This window comes from Suncus etruscus, chromosome 6 (genome assembly GCF_024139225.1).
Source record: "Suncus etruscus isolate mSunEtr1 chromosome 6, mSunEtr1.pri.cur, whole genome shotgun sequence".
Lineage (NCBI taxonomy): Eukaryota > Metazoa > Chordata > Mammalia > Eulipotyphla > Soricidae > Suncus > Suncus etruscus.
Window position 1 is genome coordinate 120,302,222 of NC_064853.1, and position 26,965 is coordinate 120,329,186.

The 26,965-nt window shown below is 46.9% G+C and overlaps 1 protein-coding gene and 1 non-coding gene across 2 annotated transcripts; one reads left to right on the top strand and one right to left on the bottom strand.

Moving 5' to 3' along the window:
* The first annotated feature begins 1,375 nt into the window (after positions 1-1,375).
* Positions 1,376-12,367, top strand: LSM11 (LSM11, U7 small nuclear RNA associated). The gene is made up of 4 exons (XM_049775743.1): positions 1,376-1,853; positions 6,537-6,676; positions 9,811-9,894; positions 10,509-12,367. The coding sequence occupies exons 1-4, from the start codon at positions 1,376-1,378 to the stop codon at positions 10,917-10,919; spliced, it is 1,113 nt and encodes a 370-aa protein (XP_049631700.1). The 3' UTR covers positions 10,920-12,367.
* LOC126012554 (small nucleolar RNA SNORA51) lies at positions 5,199-5,331 on the bottom strand. The gene has a single exon (XR_007497010.1). It is a non-coding gene; the product is annotated as a small nucleolar RNA SNORA51 (small nucleolar RNA).
* Positions 12,368-26,965: the final 14,598 nt, after the last annotated feature.

Genomic DNA, 26,965 nt, shown 5'->3' on the forward strand with positions numbered 1-26,965 from the left:
GATCTTTATGGTCCCAGGAAAAGTTCTACTTAGTCAGTCGCGGTTGTCATAGTCAGTCATCTGTAATTAGATCTTGTTTTTTGCACAGATCCTTGGTCGAAGCCAGAGTGTCATGGAGCGTCTTCTGATTTCATCTCATGGTTAGGTGGTGAGCTAGGGAAGCCTATCCTTAGAGCAAGTTGCTGGTTCCTTATTGTCAGGGTGTTTTATGAATCTACCCTGGAGCAAGTTGGTGCCAGGACCACATTAGGGCTTCCTCTGGGGGAATTTGATTCCTGGTGCTAGTGTAGAAAATTGTGCCAGTTCTAAGGTTGGGATCGGATGGTAGATGTCCAATCAATTGAGGTCCAAGTCAAGCCCCCATGACAAATGTTCAGGGTGAAAGGTGCCACTGCATTATAAAATGTATGGTGTTCTTATCCCTGTTAGATGCAAACTTCTTTTTTTACATAAGATTTTTTTTTCTTTCTTTTTTGGTTATTGGGTCACACCTGGCAGTGTTCAGGGTTACTCTTGGCCCAACGCTCAGAAATTGCTCCTGGCAGGCTCGGGGGACCATATGGGATGCTGGGATTCGAACCGCGTCCTAATGCATGCAAGGCAAAAACGCCTTACCTTCATGTTCTCTGGCTCTCCGGCCCCTTACATAAGATTTTTCCATTTTAGTGTGTCTATGCAAAAAAGAACAACGTCCTATGAAATAGTGGTGCATTTGGGGGTCAAAATCCACAAGCTAAATAATCTCTACGACCCGATTTTTAACCTGAACTCGGATCCCAAGCAAGAATTTTCTAGTAGAATTTCCTACTGTGCAGATCCAAAAAAGGGATGGGGGATGAAGCCATCGAACATATGGAAATCAACGCTAAGAATGACAACTATTAAGGAAATACGTCTATGGGATGCCATGTGGGATTCGAACCACCGTCCTTTAGCAAGCAAGGCGAACACCCTATAGGCCTCCATACTCTCTGTCCGGCTCTTAGATAATAAAATCAAGACACTAAAACATCCTAATAGTGGGCACTGCAGTGGGAGTCCAGGGGCATAGACAGCCCTCCCCAGAGGAGGGAAGGGGGAGAGAAGGGGCCGGGCGATCAGAGTGCCGGCCACCTGGCCGAGTTCCATCCCTCCCACCTCCCTCCGTCCGTTCCTTCGTAGGAGGAGCCAGCCTGCCCAGCTCGCGCTCTCCAGCCCCAGGTGAGCTCCCGCGGCGCGGCTCAATCTTGGCGCGGAGGTCACGCCCCCCTGCACTGCGCATGCCCGGCCCGGTGCTGCCACGCCCCCCAGCGGCCGGGCCACGCAGGCGCAGTGCGAGCGAGCGAGCGAGCGAGCGTCCTCGCGCCTGCGCAGCGGCGCCCGTCCCCGGCCGGCCATGGAGGCGCGCGAGCGGGGGGCGAGGCCGCCCAGCCCGCCCGGCAGCCCGCCCAGCCCGCAGCGCCTGGACGTGAGCTCGGAGCGCTTCGACCCGCTGCTCGCGCTGTACGCGCCGCGCCCGCCGCCCATCCCCTTCCCCGACGCGCCCTGCTTCAACAACCTGGCCGAGTACGAGAACTTCCTCCGCACCGGCGGCCGCGCGGGCCGGGCGCGCGGGCTCCCCAAGGCGCGCCCCGACCCCGGCCCCGGCCCCGGCCCCGCCGCCTCCGCCCGGACCCCCAGCCAGCGCCCGCGCGCGCGCCGCCGCGGCCCCGACCCCGACCCCGAGCGCATCGCGCGCCTCCGCCGCCTCATGCTGCCCCGCGACGGCGACCGCGACGGCGACGGCGACGGCGACCCGGACGGCGCGGGGCCGAGGCGCGGGGGCCCGGGCCGGGCCAGGAGGGCGCCCAGGAACGTGCTCACCAGGATGCCCCGTGAGTCCGCAGCGCCCCGGCCCGGGCCCAGGAATAGAGAGAGCTGCCCGCGAGGGGAAGCCGTCGCGGGGTGCTTCGTGCGCCCCCGGATCGGCGGCGCAAGGGCCCTCCTCTGGGGCGGGCCACCTGCCCCCGGGTGTCTCCTTGCGGCGGCATACAGGCTGTGGGTGGGTGGTCATGGCCCTTCTCTTGCACACCCGATCGTGTGTCCTCCCTGCAACAACAGTCTGGGGTCACCTGCCCAACCCCGCGCGTGTGTCCCCCTCTGGTGTCTCCTTGCAGCATACACGTTGTAGGTTGGTGGCCCTGGCCCTTCTTGACTCCCAAACTGGTCTTTAAAAGGCCCACCTCGACGCCCCTAACTTCCCTCTCTGCCGCAGAGCCCCAGCAGATCACTAAGACGTAGCAGGTTGGTTTTGGGTTTGTGGGGTTTTTTTTTGGGGGGGGTCCCCGCACCCAGCGATGCTCAGGGGGTTACTTGCACTCAGGGATGAGGTTGCCGGAGATCAACCCTGGATCTGCTGCGTGCAAATTTCTTCCATAAAAAATGGGGTGAAACAGGCTCCAGAGTGAGATAATACAGCGAATAGGGACAACACCTACTTACCTTGCAAGGAGCCCATCCAGGTTGGGTCCCCTGAGCCTTCTAGGAATCAGAAAAAAAAAAATAAATAAAAATGAATCAAATCAATCCAAAAACAAAACAAAAAAGGGCTTGGAGGCTATAATAAAAACGTTTGGGGTATCATTTTTGTGCATTGGTGGTTAGTTTTGATGGTGCTAGTGTCCTATTTTGGGATGAATCAAAGTAAGGAGTGCTTCCTGGAATCACACCTTATGAAACCTTGGAGGGGAAAAACCAAAATCTATGGAGAGGTTCAAGTGTGAGAATGGACCTGGATTTCTCCTTGGTGGTTAAGAATGCATGCTTTCGGCCTGGAGAGATAGCACAGCGGCGTTTGCCTTGCAAGTAGCCGATCCAGGACCAAAGGTGGTTGGTTCGAATCCCGGTTCCCATATGGTCCCCCGTGTCTGCCAGGAGCTATTTCTGAGCAGACAGCCAGGAGTAACCCCTGAGCACCGCCGGGTGTGGCCCAAAAAACCAAAAAGAAGAAAAAAAAAGAATGCATGCATTTTGGTTTGTGGGTGTGGGGAGAGGTAGTATCCCCCCACTTTTTTTTTTTCTTTTTGTGTCACACCCAGCAGCGCTCAGGGGTTCCTCCTGGCTCTACACTCAGAAATCGCTCCTGGCAGGCTCAGGAGCATGCAAGGCAAATGCTATTTCTCCGGCCCCATTATCCCCTTTTTTTTAAAAAGTCTTTTAGAAGGGCGGGAGCAATAACACAGCTGGTAAGGACTTTGCTTTGCCTGAGGCTGACCTAGATTCGATCTCTATCTCCACCATCCCATATGGTCCCCTGAGCCTGCCAGGATAATTTCTGAGCACAGAGCCAGGAGTAACCTCTGAACACCACCGGGTATGGCCCAAAAATAAACAAAAATAAATAAGTAAATCTGTTAGAAAAGCTGTCTTTTCCACTCCTGCTGGCAACACTATTTATGTACATATATGTGCATTGAGTCAGTGAAGGTTAGGCAGGATAATCGGGATTTGTGACAAGTAGATCCTCATTCCTGAAATGTATCTAGAAATTAATAGCTTCAAACTTAATTTTTGTTCAGAAACTTGAACTAGTAGAGGAATTTACTTTCCACTGTCACACAGCTAGGTAAAGTGGTGTAACAGTTGCTGAGAGCCTAGATTTAACCTGCACCCAGGAAACTCATGCCTTAGAGGCTCAACGAGGTAAATAGTTGTGCAGAAAGCTTAGATGCTGGTGAGAATGAGGCTCTAGTCTTCCCTCAAGGCTGCCATTCCTGTCTCTCAGCCTCCTACTCTTACCATGCCTTCATTCTGATAAAAATGCCTCTTCATCTGCTAAGATACTTGCTTCCAAGAATATTTATTTAAATTTATAACTGCCAGCATATATAAGCTAGCCCACGAATGAGGCATAATGAGGTCAAGTGTAACCAATTTAGCTATCCAGACTTAGAGGCCAGGACTGTAGGAACAGAATAGAGAGGGCATGGGATTTGTTTGCTGAAGTTTAGCTTCCTGCATTTATTAAGCCTGCTGCCTTCTTCAGAAAAAATAATTCCTTCCTTCTGAAGGCCAGGTTAATGTGTAATAATAAAAATAAAACTGAGCTATAGCACTAGTATAGCGGAGGAGGAAATTGCTTGCAATCAACTGACCTAGATTCTAGGTTCTAGCCTCGGCATCCATATGTTCCCATGAGCACCGCAAAGAATGATTCCTGAGGCAAGACCCAGGAGTAAGCCCCGAGCATCACCAACTGTGGCCCCCCCAAAAAAAACAAAAATTGTACTGCAGCTATAATATAGTGGGGAGGGTGCTTCTCTTGCATGCAGCGAACCTGGGTTCAATCCCCAGCATCCCATATGGTCCCCTGAACATCACCAGGTGTGGCCCTCTACCCACTCCAAAAAATTCCAAGACTGCCTGCTCCCAGACTTTAAAAATAAAGAATCCATTACATAGCAGAACATATGTATGCTCATATGTTTCATCCTAGGAATAGTCAAACAATTCCCAGAAACTCTCATGCTCTTTCTTTGAGGGTAGCAGTGGTGGTAAGGGAGCTTACATTTGGCTGTGCTTTGGGGTCATCACTCCTGACAGTGCTGCGGGGACCATATGTGTCCTGCCTGCAAGGCAGATGCCTTCCACCTGTGATAACTCTCTAGCCTCCTCATTTCTCTCTTTTTGTTGTTGTTGTTTTGTTTGTTTGTTTGAGTCACACCCGGCAGCACTCAGGGGTTCCTTCTGGCTCTATGCTCAGAAATTGCTCCTGGCAGACTCAGGGGACCATATGGGAAGCCGGAATTTAAACCACCGTCCTTCTGCATGCAAAGCAAATGCCTTACCTCCATGCTATCTCTCTGGCCCCTCATTTCTCTTTTTTACCTGATGCTTATCAACAGGTATCTTGGGGCTCTGATGCTTAACATGCTTGTAAGGTGAAGACCAGTCACTTTGCCCTTGGAGTCAGTCATGTGCCTTGGGTGACCCAAGGAAGCTGGTGTGTGGGGTAGCCCTGTTTCAGAGGCCTGCATGGTGCGTGTGTGTGTGTGTTGTGTCCATGCGTCATCTCCTTTAGACACAGGAACAAAATCCGGTTCCTTGCAAGGCTCAAGCTAGACAGGGTTCAGGATAGTTATTCTGAAAGATACATGAAGGCACAGAACTCAGAATCAATTTGTGAATGTGTATGGACATTCCATATAGCACTAGGGTGGTTTAACACATTTAAATTTATTTTTTGTCCCCCAATTCACAATACAGACCAAGCAAAGGGCCTGGGTTGAGGTGTATATGGGGAGCATTTACTGTACCTCCTCTTTCTATACAGTCAGTGTAAAGAACACAGCCTGTGGTAAGAATTGGAAGGCTTTATCTTTTCTTTGTTTTTTTATTTTTTTAATATATATATAAAATCCTTCACCAGTGCAACATTCCCATGACCAATATCCCAAGTGTCCTTCCTCCCCACCCCACACAGGCCTGTACTCTAGACAGGCTGTCTAGAGAACAAATTTAAATTTAAAAGAAGTTGGGGTTTTTTTTTTTTTGGTTTTTGGGCCACACCCGGTAACGCTCGGGTTACTCCTGGCTATGCGCTCAGAAGTTGCTCCTGGCTTGGGGGACCATATGGGACACCGGGGGATCGAACCAGGGTCCGTCCAAGGCTAGCGCAGGCAAGGCAGGCACCTTACCTTTAGCGCCACCACCCGGCCCCTTTTTTGGTTTTTTTGGGCCATACTTGTTTGATGCTCAGGGGCTACTCTTGGCTAACTGCTCAGAAATCGCCCCTGGCTTGGGACACTGGGGGATCGAACCACGGTCGTGATCTTTCCTTAGCTAGCGCTTGCAAGGCAGACACCTTACCTCTAGCGCCACCTTCCCAGCCCCTAAAAGAAGTTTTTTAATTAAAAAATCTTTGGGGACCTCACCCAACTGTGCTCAGGTCTTAGTCCTGTCTCTGCGCTCTGCTGTCTGTTCTTCTGCACTACTCCTGGTAGTGCTCAAGGGACCATTTGGATGCTAGGGATTGAACCCACTTTAGCCATGTCTAGACAAATGCCCACTGTCTTATCTCTCCACATCCGAGAGTTTTTTTGTTTTTGTTTTTCTTCGTTTGTTTTTTGGGCCATGCCTGGCAGTGCTCAGGGGTTACTCCTGGCTCTGACCTCAGAAGTCACTCCTGGCAGGCACAGGGGACTACATGGGATGCTGGGATTCAAAGGATTGTTCTTCTGGGTTGGCCTTATGCAAGGCAAATGCCCTACTGCTGTGCTATCTATCCGGCCCCTGGCTAAATGATACAGTTTGAGAATCAGCACCATAACAGATCACTGACTGCACAGGGAGTGGCATTTGTGGCCCTGTTGTGCATCTGGTGTGTCTGTGATCTGATAGACTCCCACCTCAGTTTCGCCTGTGTTCCCTGTTCTAGCCTTGCTGCCCACTGGGTCTTCCTGTTCCCACAGTGTGACCGCCTTAATGCCCAGTGTTCCATGCACTAGAGTGGCTGGGGGGTGTCTCTTCCACTGGGAAGGGAGAAAGTGTTCAACCTGTGCTCCCCTCTTCTGTTGCAGTGCATGAAGGCAGCCCTCTGGGGGAGCTCCACCGCTGTATTCGGGAGGGCGTGAAGGTGAACGTCCACATTCGCACTTTCAAGGGCCTGCGTGGAGTCTGCACTGGCTTCCTCGTCGCATTTGACAAGTTCTGGAACATGGTAATTGATGAAGTCTGTACCCTCTTAGCCTTACCTCTTACCAAATAACCTTAATCAGCAAAGCCACAAGATAACTCTCCTCTCCCTCTCCCAGAACCACAGTCGTATTCATTGCCTACAGCAAAAAAACAAAATCAAAAACAAAAAAACAAAAAAAAACAAAAAAAAGGGCCCGGAGAGATAGCACAGCAGCGTTTGCCTTGCAAGCAGCCGATCCAGGACCAAAGGTGGTTGGTTCGAATCCCGGTGTCCCATATGGTCCCCCGTGCCTGCCAGGAGCTATTTCTGAGCAGACAGCCAGGAGTAACCCCTGAGAACCGCTGGGTGTGGCCCAAAAACCAAAAAAAAAAAAAAAAACCAACCCGTTTTATTGCTTTCCTTTCCTTAGAGAGAGAGTGGTTTTCAGCCAGAGTGATTCTGTCCCTCACTTTCCTCCCAGGAACATCTGGTGATGACTGCTGTTATTCTTCTGATGTCAAGACTATGAGATGAGTGCAACTGGCACTCAGTGATGGGAGGGAGGGAGGGAGGGAGGGAGATCCCCTGTGTGTCCCCCAATATCCAGGAATCATCCTCTCAGAAATGACATCAGTTCCAAAGTTGAGAAGCCCAACTTTCAAGATTAGTTTATCTGTTCATTGTCTCCCTCCTCCCCAGTCATGTTTAAAAAATACTTACTCTAGGACCAGAGAGGCAGTACAGGAGATTTGGTGCTTGACTTGCTTGCAGCTGGTCCCAATATTTGAGTCCCCTGCATCACACACATAACGTCCCTTTAAGCACTGCCAGGATCTCTAAGTGTGAAGCCTACTAAGTGTACTACTTAGTGTACTACTCCTAAGTGTAAAGCCAGGAGTAACTTCTGAGCACCCCTGGGTGCTCATCTCCCTACCTGAAAAATTTTATTCTAGGCAGGGAAAATAGCTCTGTAGGCTGAATACAGGCTCATTCCTCAGCACTGTAGTGTTCCGTGGGCATTGCTGGATATGACAAGACAAAAAGATAGATTGTTTCTGGTTATTGAGATAGTTATTGAGATAATGATATCTAAACTTATCAGGGTCATCATTTCACAATATGTAAGTCAGACCTTTAGTCTCTAGAGACTTCATGTTTTTTTTCTGTTTGTTTTTTTTTTTTTTTTTTTTTTGTGGTGGGGCCATCATATCGCAATACAACTTGAAAAGAATATTTGTTGACTGGCCCTTTTCCCAGACAGAATATTCAGTACAGACATTTCTGAAAGGAACTCCGGAGTGTTTTGAAAGATAGATAAGGGAAGAAGGCAGAGGAAGAATCATAAGTTACACTTGGAAGAATATATCACACCAATGTATATTGGCCTTCAAGAGGGGCTTGCTAGACATCTGTAGGAGAGAAGGGACATAATGAGAGCATGACCATGGTCTAAAGTCATTAAAATAAGAACCAATAGGTGTTTCTTTTTCGTATTTTGGGGGGTTTTGGCCACACTTGATGTGATCAGGAGTTATTCCTGACTGCATGCAGGATTACTCCTAATGGAGCTTGAGAGACCGTATAGGATTCTGAAGATTGAACCCAAGTCCTCTGCATACAAGGCAAGTGCTGGCCCTGCTGTACAATGCGTCAGCCCTTGATGTACACTTTTTGAAAGAATTTCACATGTTATCTTGATCCTAACAGCTGCTTATAAGAAAGTTCTCATGTCAAGAGTTCACTGACAATTCTGTGTTCCACTCAGGTTAGCAGATCTGTAATTACTCTCATAGGACACAGAACATAAGGGAAAGATGTAGTAGAAATAGTGATGTTTTTCCAAGGGTAGTCTAGGCTTGTTATCCTATACCAGAATCTCCAGGGTTTCAGGCTAGAAGAGAAAGTTCTTGGATTCATCCCAAACTGAACTCTAGAAAGAGTTCAGAAAGAGTTCCTAGAGTCTGAAACTCTAGGAATATAGCTCTGAATTTACATTTTAATAGGTTCCCTAATAATTGATGCTCACAGAAACCTGCCTTACCTGGTAATGGAACTTAGAGCTGGCAAGAATCACTGTAGATCAGCAAGTAGGTGTTGGTCTTAGTTTTACCTCAGTAATAGATTACAATGCTCAGGGTTTTCTTTGGCTCTGTACTTAGGAATTACTCCTGGCAGTGAAGTAAGCCTGGCAGTGGGTTGACCATGTACAAGGCAGCATCTGCTGCGAACTAGCTTTTGGGTCTGGTTGCGTTAGAGAACTTCTTGGAGTTCTCTCGTGGAGATTGGATGCATGGGTGGCAAAAATAGGAAGAAAATGAGGCCACACAATGTATGTGGAAAAATAGCATGTTCTAGAATGGAATGTCTTGGACAGGTATATATGAGATAAATTGCCAGTCACACAGATACATCTCAAAGCAGTACCTGGCAGGCCAGCCTCAGATGTAAACTAGGAGATTAGTGAGAAGCAGGAATAAGGGGAGAGGTTTCAATGTTTAAAGGTCAAAATGAAGGAGGCAGCTCTATCTAAAGAAATGCAGATTTTATACCTGGTAAATATTTAGACAGCCCCATTCTACATCTTGGCCAAACCTTTTTCGATGTAAATTCTGAAGTAAGAGTTAACAAGTTTAGGGATGTCCCCAGCAGCAGAAACTGCAAGGGCATTTTAAAGACAGGGAAAAAAAGTTGTTTCTAAGTGTCTTTAATTTGGTGTTGAAATTATTCAGATAAAGGGAAATTTAATCAAGGTTAATTTGCCTGTAAAAATCCTTATGTTAGGAAGTAAAAGGTTTTTTTTTTTTACTATATACACAGCAGAAGGGAGAAAGGCCAGTTAGATGTGAAGGAAGCATAATGTCAGTCCTATAACACAAATCTCAAAAATATTTCTAACGGAATAGACCAGTAATCCGCACAGGAGAGAAGCATCCCAGCAGGCCTTCTGGTGAAATATTCCTTGGGAGTATTTGAAACAGCCATCTGAGCTAAGAATATGACATCCTAGCGGATCTTCTATTCGTCCTCATAGAAATACAGAAATTCCTATCAATGGTGTGACAAGTGCCCTACTTGCTATCTTGTCTGTCCAGCCCCCTGGCTTTAAGATTATTTCCTAGAAACTGTGAAAAATAGTTTTTGTCCTCCCTTATCTCCTCCTCCTCTGGTCTCTCTAGGCACTCACTGATGTGGATGAGACCTATCGCAAACCTGTCCTGGGTAAAGCATATGAACGAGATTCCTCCTTGACTCTCACACGGGTAAGGGGGAATACCCCGTGTTCCCCACTCCAGCTTTCCTGAGTGTCACTGAGTCCAGTGTCCTGGGTCTCCTCCAGGGAAGTCCCTGCCATTGCTGTCACCTTGGGCTCAAATTTAGATTTTGTCCCAGGCTGGCTCCGGTACCAGCCAGTTTCAAATGAGCTTGTTCTTCTGGCCTGAGTGTTACCTGTGCAGTAGGTCTCCTTGTGCCAGGCTTCCAAGTCTGCACCATAGAAATAAACCAGTTTCTTCTTGTTGATTTATGTAAGCTATGACTGAAACCAGAAAAGCCATTCCTTTTTATTCAGAAACTGCCGAGAGGGTCTAGAGCAATAGTACAGTGAGTATAGTGCTTGCCTTGCATGCGGCTGCTGTAGGTTCAATCCCTGGCACTTGATATTGATATTCTCTGAGTCTTCCCCGAGTGATTCCTGAATGCGGAGCCAGGAGTAATCCCTGAGCACCACCAGGTGTGGCTCAAAAACCATAATAAAAAAATATTTTTTAAAAAACTGCAGAGAGGCCATTGGGAGATCTGCTCTTTTTTCTCTCCCTATTGACAGGGATGTCCAAGGTGAAAGGGAAGACTTAAAGTGACCCCTCTCTGCTTACAGCTCTTCGATCGCCTCAAACTTCAGGATTCCTCTAAGAAGGATGCTGACTCGAAGTCTGCTGTAGAAGACTCCACTCTGTCCAGATACTCCCAGACGTCCACATGGAAGGTGGCTTCTGTGTGGGGGAGAGATGACACTGACAGGGGCTCTCGCCAGCGCTCCCGTTCTGTCCCTTCCTCCCTGCAGGCATCTGCAAGGGCCGAGTCCAGGTCAGAGTTTTCAGGGAGGACCATGCGAACAGAAGGGTCCAGTGCGGGGGGCACCTTGTCCCTGGCGACCACTCTTTCCAGGGGCCAGGCTCGTAAAAAGAAGCGAAAGCCCAAAGTGGATTACCAGCAGGTGTTCACTCGCCACATCAACCAGATTTTCATTCGAGGCGAGAATGTCCTGCTAGTCCATCTGGCACAGTGATCGGCTTGGGTCTCACCTGAGCTCTGGTTTTTTAGGAATAAATTGCATGAATCTTTGTTCTGCTGTACCCTAGTAACCCCCTCACATTCCGAGTTGGAATCCCCCCTTTCCTGCATGGACAGAGGACAGAGCTAAGCTCGGGACCTCTGCAGATGGGCTCTCTCAGGGGAGATAGGCTGTGGAAGGGGGGTGGAGCGAGTCTTTCTAATATTGAGGCAGAAGCTGCCCCAAGGGACAACAATTTGATTGGGCCTGACGGTCCAGCTGAACCGAATGTAGCTCCTTTCATTGTATGAGGGCCACAGTATGAACTAAATTTACACCTGCCATCTTAGTTTGTGTATGTGGGGCAAGAGTGAGCTCAGGCGTGAGACCCGTGACCTGAGTTTGCATAGATTTGAGCAGCCCATATTGCTCTGGGGCTTCACATCTTTTACAGCTGACCTCTGAGTTTTGCTCTCTATGCCATCCTTTTTCTTCCTTCAAGAAATGGAGTTAACTGTTCTGAGCATCTGCATTCTTTCAGAGAGCTGTCAGCATGGAAGGGTAGAGTGTGGGTAATTGGTGGGTTCTGTGTGCCCTGGTCTCTCTCCCTTGGCTTGACTCCCAGCTCTGCCCCTCAACAGAACATGCTTCTGTGGCTGGCATGACAAACCAGATTGGACTCGATGCTTGGCGTGGGTGACTTTCTGTCCTTCCCTTTCCCTGCAGCATAGCTCTAGTCTAGTGCATGTTTCCTATGTCATGCTCCTCTGTAATTGCTGCTCTGTACATAATGTGGCCTGTCTTGTGAGCCCTGGCAGTTGACTGATGGACCCTCATGTCTGACTCCAGAGGCTTCTGCACAAGTTCCTCTGCACAGCCATCCCACCCCTGCCAGTCCCCATGCTAGGCAAGCTGACTTTGTAGCAGATCTTTCGGTCTGGTTTCACAGGGGTTGTAATGTCGTCTTCTGTCAGACCAGCTTACAAGGGGTCCCATTATACCCTCTCAAACTTGCACTGAATCTCACTACCCACTTCATCACTGTTGCAGAAGAGGCTATAACCTCAACACAGACTGTTAGGAATATTGGTGTTTTGGTTTGGGCTTCAACTTATACTTGGCTTTATTACAGGGAGCTGTGTTTGGAGTGAGGGTAAGAAATGGCCAACTAAGGATACTTTTTCTTGCTTTAGTCATGGGATGAATTAAATAAGCCTTCTGTGGAGCAGGGTGGAACTGTTTTAGGATGCCCGGTCCCTCTGCCAGCAGATCCACTGGCTCGCCCTGTAATGAAGCGGAACAGATTTCACCCTCTGTGCCTCAGTTTCCCCATTAGACACCTACCTCAAGGGGCACTGAGACCAATAATGTTAAGAAGACATTTTAGTAGCTAGCGATGTGATATAAGTGCCACAAGTAATGCTCCTAATCGTTTCATACCTGGTAAAACTCGTCTTACGAGTGAGGCAGCTGGAGAGAGTGAGAAAGAAAGGAAAAGCGAAGTGGGAAAAAGAAAAGGAAATACACCAGAGATGGTCTCTCACGACCAGCAGGTAGCAGTGGCATCCAGAATTTTCACATATCCCATTCCTTCTCTAAGGGAGGGTGGAAATTCTCAGAAGACAAGCCTCTTCTCGAGAGGAGAATTTTTTTTTTTTATTTTATTTTGCTGCTCCCCCCATACCCTACCCCTCTTTTCTGATCACTATCAGAAAAATAAAGAAACCCCCTGATTTTTTTTAAGGGGCATATATGATGCTACCAAAGGGAAAATGCACATCAGAAAATGATAAATTCCCCCAAGGGGAGTAATTTTTTTAATTGTTTTTGTTTTAAGATATTTTCTTTTGAGTTTTTGAGTGAGGTGCACTAAACATGTAGGTTGCATTCCAGGCTACACACTTAAATTTGAAATCTTTGGATTTAAGTTCTCTTCAAAGCATGGTGTCTACTATGTAGTTTTACTCATCTGATCTTTCAGGCGTTCCTGCCGTTGTTTCCTTGCCGACCTCCCCTCCTAGGGGTGGTTGCCCTTGTTGTCTGTCTTCTTGTCCCTCAGTAGCTTCTTTAGTCACGTAGAGTTGGACATATTTCTATACATTCCAGTGCTGATTAAAAATGTAGCCTGACTTATTTTAAATAGCATATTTTCTTGTTTGCATGTTATTCATATTTTCATATGAGGATTGTTTACTTTCTTTCTGCCCAGATGAACAAAGTTCTGGCTTTTAAAATGATTCTAAAACATCTGTTGTTTGTGTATCTACATGCCCTCTTTATCTGTCTGGAAAGTAATTCTGGAATGAGTACATGCTAGCTAGTAAATGTGGTGTTTTGTGGCCAGCATTTTCATTATGTTTTAGAGAAGTCACTTTTTTGAGTTGATATTTGAATTTGAATTTTGAAGATACTGCTTTTCTTTTTGTTTTTTAGTTTTTGGGTCACACCTGGCTGTGCTCAGGGGTTATTCCTGGCTCTACACTCAGAAATCGCTCCTGGCAGGCTCGGGGGACCATATGGGAGGCCGGGATTCGAACTACCATCCTTCTACATGCAAGGCAAATGCCCTACCTCCATGCTATCTCTCCGGCCCCGATACTTTTTCTTAAAAGAAAATTTTCAAGGGGCCATAGTGGTATCACAGCGGTAGGGTATTTACCTTGCACGCGACTGACCCGGGATGGGCCAGGGTTCAATTCCCAGCATCCCATATGATTCTCTGAGCCTGCCAGGAGCAATTTCTGAGCAAAAAGCCAAGAGTAACAGAGTGCCACCAGGTGTGCCCCCCCCCCAAAAAAAAGAAAATAGAACATTTTCAAAAGGAAGTAAAAATTCAAATAATTTTTATGCTGCTCAAAAAATATCACTTAGAACATTTTAAGAAGTTCCCATGGTAATAACTAGTCTTCCTCAGGAGAAGGAAAGAAACGGGAAGTTGCAGAATGGTAGATTCCTGCAAGCTGCCACGCCACCTTCCCCCTGAGGTCCAAAGCAGCAGAAATTCACTGAAACGGACTCTCGCTACCCTCTTGACTTTTTTTTTTGAGGGGGAGGGAGGCGGTGTAGAAACCATTCTGTTTTTGAACCTCTGGGTTGAGAGGTGGAAGGTGTGGTTTCACACAGAGAGGGACTTTCTTGGCAGTTTGTAGCTGTGATTTTGCTGCTGCGCCATTAATGGAACTCACGCTTTTAGGCGCTCTGTTCTAGCATTTGGGAAGCCATTTTGCTTGTTTACGACATCGTTGGTTCTTTCGTGAGATGCCAACTAGAGTTAGCAGTGGCTTTAAACCAGTCAGTGCCTTGTTCTCTGTGTGATGGGAAAAGCTCAGAGACCATCCGCCGTTCAGTCTCACCAGAGGTGGTCAGGTGGTGCTCTATCTCCATTGCCACGAAATAGGCCAGGAGCACCTGGTCCTGAACTCTGAGCTGCCCTCAATCCTCAGAAGCCTTCTAGAAATGTAACATACCCTCTACCCACTGAGCAGAAAGAAAGAAAAGCCGAACTTCTTGACCAGAAGTGTGTCTTTCTGTCTGTGCTTTTATTGTAGTGAGTGGCATGGTAAGAATCACAGAAGAGCGTAGATGCTGCAAATCTTTCTGTTACATTTTCCCAAAGACTTACACTGGTGCTGTCCTAAAGCTTTTTGGTCTGTGATTATTTTTTTTTCTCATTTGTTTTGTTTTTAATGAATGAAGTGGTTACTGTGGGAAAGTCAGGGTTCTTGTGAGAGTGTCATGGCAGAAGTAGCACAACTCTGCCACTGTTTGACTCTTCCTGACTCAGACTGTAGTCAGCCCCCCTTTTGGTATCTTCTGTTCTTCGGCCAGTGTTTTCCTGGGCAGAAAGAAGTCCCAGAGGCATCTCTGAGCAACTGTGAAACAAGAAAGTCTCCCGTGGGCCTCTGTTGAATAGGTGGGTGGTCTCATTACTGTCTGGAGTTGATGGATTTCAGGTAAGCCTTTGGGGGGCTCCTGTCATATTTCCTGAGCCACAAAGAAGAACTAGGCCTCTTTTACTCTCAGCGTTGTAATTTTCAAATGTTTGTAAGTTCTCCACACTCTCTAATAAAATGAAAGCTCACTGTCAAGAAACGGTTTGGGATGGTTCAGAGATCCAGGAGGGGACATATGAAGTACCCTGGAGACTTTTCAGGCAGGCTCTTATTTATTTTAGCATAAAAAGACATTTGATAAGCTACCGGAGTTAGCTCTTCTTTCAAAACAGCCTCTCTCTGAAAGGACCTGAGCAGTCCCTCCGGAAAGCTATAAAAGCAATTCCCGTTACACTGCGATTGCTTTTGATCTTGACTCCTTAAAAAAAAGTCTGATGTTATGTCTGAAGTGATGTTTTTAGAGCTGTGGGGGAAACAAGTGTAAACACTTTTAAAGAGAATTCTTGAACCAGCCCTTCTCTGCCTCTACTGTAAGAGGTGCCTTCCAGGGCAGCTAACCACCCCTTCCCTGGTGTCCTGACAGTGTCTTGAAAAGTGACTGCCTTGTGCGCTGGGTCTGTGGACATTTTCCTTTCGTTCAGCTAGTCCTTTCTGCACGGGGGACTTCTGAATGGTTTTTAGACAAGACTGAATTTCCAGTGTCACGACAACACCTACCAGCTGCTAAGAAGCAAACTTGCAATTTGTAATCTTGTCTTGAAATTACTCCTGATTGTTCAACTCATCTAACTCATTCCTGTTTCGGGAGGATTGCTGCTAGTAACATTCGTTTGCAATGTTCTGCTTTAGATCTGTGTCATGTGGGAGTCTGGAAACTATAATAAATCCAATTGTATTCATGCCTGGCTGTTTTGTCTCTAGTGATTTGAGGGGGTGGTTGGGAGGTGGCTGGGGGCACGGGATGCAGGAATGGGTACTAGAAACCGTATCCCACCAGATATACTGACCCAGACGTAAAAATCTTTGCATGTGACATCTATTGAAGAATTGCCTACAGTTGCATTGTTGCACTCTCTTAATGTGTACACACATCTCTCACACTGTCTTGATCCTCCAAGTTCTGTGATTTGGTCCTGTCACACACTTGGTCCTCCACGTTCTGTGATTTTCAGGCTTAGGAAAGGACTTGTGAAGGTGTCCTAGCCCATCGGGGCTGGTGCTGATTGTCTGGACACTGCATCCTGGAATTATATGCTGAACTTGCCCTGGGTTCTTGCTCCCTCTAAGGGTTTTGCACTCACATGTTTTGCAAATCACTCAACTTGCCACCAGCATTTTCTCTGTGCACATTTTGTATTACCCTCAGATTTCCTCACCGATTATTTGGTTCTGAGTGCTTGCAAACCATCCATCTTGGAAAGGTGGAGAGGAACCATATAGTTTCTTAGGGAGACTATGAATTCAGCATGTGGGTGCAGTTTCCCCACTTTCCAGGACTAGGGATGTAGTCTGTTGACATACAGACTTTTGTCCCCACTGCGGTGGAGGTGAGGGAGGTCTTCGTCCAGACTCACCTGTTCTTTGGCCCTTTGTTTTCTTGTATATCAACGATGCTATTAGATGAGAATGTTTCAGTGGAAATCAAGATACAATCAAGATACAAAATTCTAGAGGAATAGAGGCCGGTGGTATGAGATCTCCTTTCCCGTGCTTCACTTAGAGGAAGGGCAAAGGGAGAAAAGGGACCCATCCCACTGCCTCCAGGCCCACTCCTTGAGTGCAAGAGAATTGTCAGCCTCTTCTGTGGCCACTAGGTGGCAGTGGGTTCTAGAGAACTGCTGAGCCAGAACTACTCTCAGTCCCAGCAGTTACCAACCATCCTAGTCCATCAAGACTGAGATCATCTAGGAGCAGCCATAATCAACCCAACTGGCAAAACAAGCATGTCCTATCAATATCAAGTGTGTCTTTGGTAGCGGACACTCGGCCAGTGAAGAGTGGGCAAGAGAAATTCCTCAGGCCCACTGTTGAGGACTTGCTGTCCTCACTTGCAGACTCATTTCTCCTGTCTTGGTCAGCTTCACCCCACCCTTTCTGAGGATCACCCCAGGATGCTCTGATTCCCTGATTGCCCAGCAGCTGTCTCATGTAAGAACAATTGAGTTCCTCCTTACCCCACAGTGGTTGAAGCCTGAGAGCTTGGCATAAAAAAGTTGTGAGAGCTGGAGAGAGCATAGCCGGAAGGGTGCTTGTGTTGCACACCACAGACCTGGGTTCAATCCCTGATATCCCAGAGGGTTCCCTGAGCACTGAGGGTTACTCCCGAGCACTGCCAGGAGTAAGTAATTACTACGCAGAGCTGGGCATGCCCCCAAGACAAAAAATTAAACTTGGGCAGCTTATCTCACCCTCCACCTAGAATTGATCAAACCTGTGCTTGAATCAGATGAAAATGGACAGTGACACAGAAATGTCTCTTGTTTGAGATTGAGCAGGAAGGGAGTGGTGGATGAATTCTGCCAGAGGCCTTCAGACTTTTTTTTTTTTACCTCAAGGAGTGATCTTCAGGTGCTGGAGTGATTGGACATTTGTGTTGCACAGGACCATCCTGGAGTCAATCCTACGCACTGACCCCTGAGTGCAGAGACAAGAATAACCCCTGGGCACAACCAGGTGTGGCCCCCAAAGCACCCCCCCCCAATGAGCAGTAACTAGTGAAGAGAAAGGCAGTATATAAATTCACCAGAAGCTATTAACCTTCAATGGGTAAGTAACTACATGAGCTTTGTAGCTCATAATGCTGAGCCTTTTTTTTAAATGCTGTTTGGGACCTAAGCAAATTGCATATTTCATTCCAGCCACACTGGAAGGGCAAAGAAATCCTGTCATGGAGAACTGCAGCTGTATGCCAGGCATTTCTAGGTATCATCTTATTCAAGTCCATCTGCTATAAGACTGTCCCAAGGACATCTTAGGGGCTGCATAGGGAATATCATCCTGTGTGGTTATGTCAGGGAACAGAAACAGATGAAGTAACTTGCTGACTTTCCCCTGCTGAAAGGCACACTTTAGGAAAACCTTCCTTGGCCGTTGACCTGAAACCCTAGGAGGAAGCTGAATCCTGCCCAGAGGCTGGGTTCAGACAAGGCTTATGGGTCTCACAGGACTTCACAGCTTCTAGAATAAGCATTCCAGGGTAGTAAGAGGCTGCAGCTCTGGAAAGAGGGGGTGCCCCAAGATCTTTCACTGACCAGTTAGTGCTGCCTTGGAAGTCAAGATCTTGTAAAAATATTCAGGGAATTTGCTGTTGTTTTCTTACCTATATCTTCCAGCACTTTGATGGGTTGTATGTGAATGCTTTCTTTTTCTCGCCTTTCTTTTGATTTTTGGGCCATATCTAGTAGTGCTCTGGGATTACACAGGCTTTGTCTTCAGGAGTTCCTCCTGGCTCATGGGACCCTATGGGGTGCTGGGGATCGAATCCGAGTCAGCCGTGTGCAAGGCAAGCCCCTTCCCCTCTGTCACTGTCGCTCTGGCCCAGTGCTTTTACCTACCATTGACAGTAGTTTAATTCAAAAATCTCACACCAGACTGTGGACATGCTAGCACAGGAAGAAACAGGATTTCATCAAGGTTTGCTATCTTTCTCCTGTGGCTCAAAAGGGCTGACTACTGTGTAGAATTTCCCTCAAAATTGACAATATGGTAACTTCTAGATAGAACCTGGCAATCCTGGGAGGACCCTGCTATTCTTTTTCTCTGTGAGCCTTAGTTTTTGACTTCAAATGAGAAATACTCCTTCCCCCATCCCCTCCTTGGCTGACACCAAGGGCTCCATCCTGGCATGCATCTCGCTTGACCTGTGCTTGTAGCCAGCGTCCCAAGACCAGGTAGGTGTCAGAACAGGGGTCACCAAGTTTACAGGAGTCCCCAACCTTCCAGAGTTCCCTGTGGTTCCTCACTTGGTTAAAATGTCTGTGCTACTGGGAGAGCCACAAGTCTCCCTAGGAATGACACAGGGCACTACGGGATATTCATTGATTTGGGTTATGAGAGAATCAGGGGTCACTAGACTGGTAATTTTCTACCCAGGTTCCAGTGACCCAACACCAGTTCGCTCAGCTGGTCTGAGCATATAGCTAATGAGGGAAGGGTCAGGGTCTACTCTGGGCCAATTTGTATCCCATGGAAAAGCACCTTCTGGAGCACATGTGTGTAGGGCCCAGTCAACAGGAAGACCCGGATGGCCATGCCACTTTCAGAAACTCAGCCACAGCCTTCTGCTATCTGAGGGTCACCGGTGTGCCACATTTTTTCCCAAACCCAAGTCATCGAGATTATTGCCTCGTGCTAAGCAAACTGCTCTGTTGATTTTTTTTTAATTTTATTTCATTTTATTTGGGAGAGTGGAAGAGGGGCATATTCAGCGCTGCTCAGGGCTTACTCTTGGCTCAGGAAATCTGTCCTGGTGATATATATGGGATGCCAGAGATCAAGCCTAGGTCAGCCACAGGCAAGGTAAATAAATGTACCCACTTACTATCTCTCCTGCCACCATTGCTGCTTTCTTTCTTTTTTTTTTTTTCACTGCTGCTTTTTTAAATCCAGCATCTTCCTGTGAATTCTGTGAATTCAAAGGTAGGTAGCTGCCCCATCAATGGCAAATCAGGAAATTTGCCCGATTGGAAATGGAATTGTGTGTATGTGTGTGTGCGTGAATGTGCGGTATTAGCAGACACCTTCTGAACCACAAGCCATCCATGCTCCATGTGTCAGTGAATGTGGCGAGTAGATAAACAACCTGTGGGATATAACTTACTGTTCTCTAGGAGCAAGGGCACAACAGCAAGAAGTGCTGTTATAAAGCAGCAGCAAGCCATGGGTTCCATGACTGGTAGGTTTCACCTGTAAAGTGCTGAACCTCTACAGGAATTTCACTTTCAGTGGTCTTTCTCATGGTGAGAAAATTATCATTTTAAAACTTCACTCTGCAGGCCAGAGAGAGAGTATAGTGGGGAGGGTGCTTGCCTTGCATGCAGCTGAGCTGGGTTCAATCCATATTCCATATGGTCTCCAGAGTACCTTCAGGAGTAACTCCTGAGTGCAGATTCAGGAGTAACCCCCGAGCACTGCCAAAATAAAAGCAAAAGAACACACAAAAAACCCTCACCATGAACAGAAGTAAGGCTTTCTTTATGTTGAGCTTCTGTCAGAAGTCATGGCTTATGTTCACACTCCATTCGCTTTACTACTGGCTCAACGCATCAGGTCAGTGCTACTCACAATCCTTAGTGGCCTTGCCTGTGCTGTGATAAGCAGAGCAAGAGCATGCAGAGCACACAGGAGTGACAGCTTGCACCTATGCAACGCGAGGCCCTGAGTTTGACCCTTGGCATCACATTCCCCCAGGAAACCAGGTTTGGTCCTGTTGATCCCCAGCACTAACATCTGCAGTACTAAAACCGCAGGACATGACCCTCCACGTGGAGCACCCCTGGAGTGCGCTGGATCAGCACCACCTGAAGGAGGGGTCATTTTAAATAACAGTTTTTGCCTCCTCAGTTCTTGTTCATCTCCCCAGTTGGCTGCTTGCTTATATGAGGCAACCAAGAGAAAACTAATTGTGTTGATAGTAAAAACGATTTCCTTCATTGAGCAAGTTGCATTCAGTTATTGAAGTGTGTGTTAGCGGTAGGACATTTTGCCTTTCATGCGGCTGACCCGGGAGAGACCCAGTAGGACTCCTGGCATCCCATATGGTCCCCCAGCTTACTCAGGGCGATTTCTGAGTGCAGAGCCAGGAGTGGCCACTGAGTGTCGCTAGGTGTAACCCAAAAGCCAATCAATTAGTCAATCGATCAATAAATAAAGTTTAAAAATTAAAGTATGTGCTGCAAGAAGGCAGAGTGATAGTGCAGTAGTGGGCAAGGCATAAGTGATAGTGGGTAAGGTATTACCTTGCACATAGCTGACCTGAGTTCGATCCCCGGCTGCTGGGTAAGTAGTTTTCATCCTATTCAGAATACACTTGTTACTCATTGGTCAGAAGCACCTTTGGATGGAAGCATCCTTTGGATTGGTCTCTTACCCACCTGTTCACCCCAGGGTGTGGTCTTGAGCTTCCCAGTATAGACTTTGGGTCTCAGGGAACAAGTTTGCGGTTTTGGTTTTCCACAGTTGTACTTTCTGCTTGCTGGTCTTAATGCTATGAGCATAAAGGTTTACGGTGGAAGTTCCTGAACCTGTTTTTATTTATTTTTTATCCCATTAATCGTGTGTGGATTCTTTCCTGCATCAGCATTTGTTTCCATATCCTCACCTCTCCAATCCTCTGGGAGTGGGGCATGAGGCTTCTGCTACAGCCGGCATCCCATATGGTCCTCTCAGTCTGCCAGGAGTGCTCACTGAGTGCAGAAGCATAGTTAGCCCTGAGCATCAGTGGGTATGCCACAAACACCCCAAACACACACACACACACACACACACACACACACACACACACACACGGATTCATCTCAGAACTGTTGATAGTGCCTTGATCTGAGATCCAGACATCCATGAGATCAAACGTTGAAAGTAGAAATCTCTGAGTTCCTTTGGGGTTCCTTGTAAGGACCCCATGTCCAGGCTCAGCCTCTCTGCCAGCCTGGGCCAGGCTCAGTCACGCCTTTGTGAGTGTTCAGCCTTCATTCCAGTTCCTCTGAGCACGATGTTGTTCTGTGAAAACCATCAAACCAAAGGTGTCTTTCCCACTGGACGATGTGTGTCCTGACCAGTTTACAGTTGTTTCACTCATTCTAAGCATGTGCTTTTATTTATAGTTATTATCTCTAAGGTATTCAGTGTATGAACCCTCTGGTTAACCCTTTGGTATTACCTCCTATGTGTTATTTGAATAGAGGCACTAATGTTAGACCATCAAATCAAGGAGATTGCAATAGAGATTGTAACTCCAGAGTGATGCGGAGAAACTTCTATTTTTAAAAATTATTTTGTGGAGCCAGGACATTTGTCTTGCATGCAGCCAAACCTGCTTTGATCCCCAGCATCCCATATGGTCCCCTGAGCACTGAGTTCAGAGCCAAGAGTAATCCCTGAGCAATGTGGGATTTGGCCCAACCCACTCTCCAAATTATTATGTCATTTTTTGGTTTAGGGGCCACACCCAGCTGTGGTTAGGCTTATTCATGACTCTGCTCAGGCTGATATCACTCTTGGCAGTGCTGGGGGACCCCACATGATGCTGGGAATTTGAGCTGCATTTAGCCACACTTTGCCTCCTTGTACTATCTCTGCAGCCCTATTTTTTATTTAAAGAATTTTTAACATTATACTTTGCTTAACACGCTATATCCAAGAGATCATTTTAATGTGTGATCACTTTCAAATGTACTAAAGTGTTTTATGTTATTAATTTTAATCCTCAGTCTTTAAAAACTCAATTATTTTAGACTGAGCGAATATATATCCATTTCGGCTAGCCACAGTTACTAAATGGGTACCACATAGGGCAATCCTGGCACAGACATTAAAACCTGTCCATAAACTTGCCCAAGGGGCCCTAAAGAAAGATAAAGGAGGTAATGTTGGTGCTATCATTATCTTGAAACCTAAAATCACCTGGGCTTATAGGACTGGCATGTCAGATGAGTACACCACCCCAGCCTGCCTCCCAAGTACCAAGATCATTCTCCCCTCATTTGCTCTGATAAACTCAGTTCCTTGATCAGGGTTCCTAAGCTGGTTTCAGATTTGGTTGGGTCTATTCCCTGGCTTGCTTTATTTGTATTTCAGACATGAGTGGGATCAGCTGGTATTTGTCTTTCTCCTCCTGGCCTATTGAACCATTGTAGTTCCGTCTGTATTGTTATGTTACAAATGGCAAAAGGTTTCTTCTTTCCTTACTGCCGGGTAGGATTTCATTGCGCACATAGACCACATCTTCGTGGTTCACTCTTTTGTGTCAAGCGACTTGGGTTGCTTCCATCTCTTGGCTATTTGTTTGTTTGTTTTTTCGAGCCACACCCATTTGATGCTCAGGGGTCACTCCTGGCTAAGCACTCAGAAATTGCCTCTGCCTTGTGAGGAACCATAGGGAAGCCAGGGGATGGAACCAAGGTCCTTCCTTGGCTAGCGCTTGCAAGGCAGACACCTTACCTCTAGCGCCACCTCGCTGGCCCCATCTCTTGGCTATTTTAAACTTAGTTTCTCATGTTTTTTCTTCTTTGAGCAGATCATGCCCAGTGACACTCGGGGGCTACTCAGAATAGTGCTCAGATACCACTGCTCTGTGTGGTATCCAGAGGACTGACTGTGCAGTGCTAGGGATTGATCTCAGTGCTCCATTAAGCAAACCCCGTACTCCAGCCCTTTGAATCAGCTCCCTGGTCCATTGTGTTTTTATTCTTCAGACAGAGATATCTGTGGGTGGAATTGTTGGGTCTTACGAATGATCATTAATATTTTTGAGAAACTGATTTAGAAGAAATTTCTACCTCCAAAAGAACTGTGATCAATTCCTTCTAGTTTTCGTTGCCTGTTTCTGATCCCAAATCTGAGGGAGGTCAGTCTGCATTTGCCTGTCTTCTGATAAATCTCACTTCAGGTCCATCCATGAGCAAATTGCGTGGCTTCACCTTTTCTTTCAGCCCAGCCATATTCCATTGTGTAGCTGTACCAGAGTTTCTTTATCCACACGTCTGTTTGTGGACACTTGAGTTGCTTCCAGATTCTGGCCACTGCGACTTGCTCGTTTTCTACATGTGCAATGAAGTGAAAAATCTCAGAGCGTTGTTCATACAGCCAGCTCCCCCTCTTGGGGATCTGCAGCCTTCTTGCTTCCTCCTGAGGGGGAGGGAAATGGCTTGACATGGGAAACGAGCCAGAGCTAGGCTTAATAGAGCTCAGCCATGGTGGCCAGGAACTGTCCTGCACAGTACTGGTGAAATGAGGATTTCCACAGTGGTTCCTTGGGTGGGAGGTGACCAGATGTGCTTGGATTGAAGGACTTGGGGAGGGGCCTGAGTAAGAGATCAGGAGGTCTGGGTGGGGACTCTAGAGTGAGTACTTGAACTTCATTCTTATCCTGACTTTCCATTCTTCCCCTCCCTCCGCCCCTTTCCGTTCTGCCCAACCACTAAAATTGTTGTTTTAGAACTTTGCCTCATTTACCCTTGAAATTGCACCTTCACATCCTGAGCACAGCATTAGTCCTTTTTTTTTGGTGGTGGTGGTGGGGTCCACACTGGCAATACTCAAGGATTACTCCTGGCTCTGCACTCAGGAATCACTCCTGACAGTGCTCCAGGGACCATATGGGATGCTTGGCCAGTCGTGTGCACATTACCCACTGTTCTGTCTCTCCATCCCCACATAGTTTTTAACACAGTCAAGGTTGGGATTCCAGAAGCCAGGGCAGAACAATGGCATTGGCTGAAAGAGAAGTGACTTCAGCCAGTTGTTCCTCCTCGCCACTGACAAACTAATCTGACATTTCTTGCTTAAACAAAAATTCAGTTGTGGGAGTAAAGGCCCAGTCCCTTCCCCTGGACTTGTTTGATCCCCAGTCCAGCAGAGCTAGATAAGATCTTTTCCCCCAACCCCCTTGAGAGGGTTTCCTAAATGTTTCCTCCATAACACCTCATCCCTTTCTCTAATTAAACAAGAATTTAGGGAAATGCATGATTCCAATCTCTGTTCTGCTAATCCCAGAATGTAAAACTCCAGTAGGACCAGGCCTAATGCTCCCTATTGTATTCAGCCCCTCACCCTGAGCTTGGAGATAAGGGGGCGTTCATAAATATTTGTTGAGTGTCAGAGGGAACAAATGACAATTTTGGCAGTGAAGAGATTTAATCTGAGAAATGCATGTTTCTCTGCTGCTTGTCAGAAGAGAGTGGGAGAATTTGGTACCTAACCATCACCAACATTTTGTGAAAGAACTAATTGCCAAGCCCTGTGTGCACATGGGACCATTAGTAATTCTGTAGCTATGCAAATTAAAACAGTGATGTATGATTTATAGCTTTAATAACATTCTGAAAGCTCTTAAATTTTAATCACTTGCAACATCCTTTTTAATATTCAATTACTTTATTAACTAATTAGGTCACTTGCTGAAAAAGCACATAAGGCTGGTGCTATTTTAATACCAGCTGAGCCTCACAAAATACCTTTGAAATGGTGCAAATGGTTTATTTATTTTAAACAGATCATTAAGATGCTATAATTAATAAACCAATTATGACAAAAGGCCCAATAGTGATAGATACCTAAGTACAATAGCCATGTCCAATGGATTAGTCATTTTTAGACACATACATCAAGGGGCAAAACTTGAATGAAAACCCACTGTAAAAATGCTTTCCTAAATAATTCATTTGTGAATGACTGATCACCTTATCATGGCAAACCTAACTTGAGGCTTGTTCATTATACAGGCCTGAAATGTGTACTTCTGTTTTGTCTGTCGACACACAGGATAGGAAATCCAGGACCAGCACAACTGGGCATTCCTTGTTTAATCCAAAGGCTTCCATCTTCAGAAGAGCTGGGCGCTTTGCCTTCTGGAGGAATGTCAAGAGGGAATGTGTGCAGGGCGGTGGCACCCTGACTTATTGATCTCATGGTGTACCCCTGCTCTGTTAAGGCCTTCAGGACAAACAAGGTGGAGAAAGAAAACTGATGCAATCATGTGTTTCAGCGTCCTTGGAGGAGTCTGTAGAAGCACTCAGTCTGTGTTGCTGACGACGCGAGGCACTCTATCAAGATTGTTGGCTGGGGCAGAGGCTATGCCCAGTGCTGTTGAGGGCTTACTCCTCAGGGATCTTTTTTTTTACTCCTCAGGAATCTTACTGCACTTACTTAATTGCTCTCAGGGATCACTCCTGGTGGTGCTTGGGGGACCATATGGGATGTTGGGGATTGAACTCAGGTTGACTGTGTGCAAGGCAAGACGCTGTCCCCATGTACCAGGCAGGCAGCCCTCCCCCCTGGAGGGCTCAGGCCCTGAAGAATAGAATCTTTTGTTAAGTCAGACAGAAGTAAAAGGACCAACATCCCCGATCCTAGAGGTCAGATAGATTCCTGGCAGCCAGCAGTCCCACAGTAAAGACAGAATAAGTGTTAGGGGAACCATTCTGGGCAGCTCTTCAATGTTGCTTCATTGAGCTTTTTCTAGGGCCAAGCCCAGAGCTCCGGTCTTGGGGATGCTCAGTGGGCAGCATATGTAGGTTCTGCTAACTCCCCCTGCCCATATGTGGCAATACTTGGGTTACTCTTGGCTCTGTACTCAGGGATCATTCCTAGTGGACTTGGAGGGCCAAATGGGATGCTGGGAAATTGAATCTGGCCCTTTATGTACAAGGCAAACACTCTCCCTGCTGTCCTGTCACTCTGGCTCCAGACCTACAGCCTACCTTATACTGGGGAAGAAACCCAAACCTTATCCATACCCAGTGCAAGGAAGCAGCTGGTCACAGCTTTCCCTGGTGCCTAGCACTGTACCCAGGGGTGTCTGTGCAGTGAGTGATGAGGGAGGTTTCTGAGGAAAGTTACATTTACAAACGTGCTGGGGTGAGTATGGGGGGTGGCCTTTAGCTTCTCAGAGCTGGTCTCTGCCAGGTTTTTGCCCAGGGGACAGCTCTTCCATTGAGGAGTCATCTCTCAGTTTTCTGGTCCCTATTGTGCTCTGCTAGGGTCCTACCTATTTTATGTAACTCCATCTGTTCTACACCCTTCCAATGTGTTGGTGGAACATTAAACTCTTCATGTTGTTCCTTATAGTCTGATGTGGTTGCTGCCCACTGGGATCCCAAAAAGACAGCACAGAGGACTGTTGTCCCCATTGACTGAACCAAAGTTTGTGATTGTGGAGCTAAAATCTTGACACCTGGACCCTCTCACCCCCACAATCTAATGGATGCTGGGATTGTTTTAAAAATGGCAGTGGGGAAATAATTAAAACAAAAAACAGAGCAAAACAGCATTGGGGAGAGACCAAAGTGATAGGACAGTGGAGAGGGCACTTGCTTTGGGTACGCTAGACCAGCAATGCCAAGTATGATCCTTGAGTGCAGAGCAAGGAATAAGCTCTGAGCACCAATGGGTGTAAACAAACAAACAAACAAAAAAAACCCTATTTAAGAGTTAGGGTGTAGGGGCCAGAGA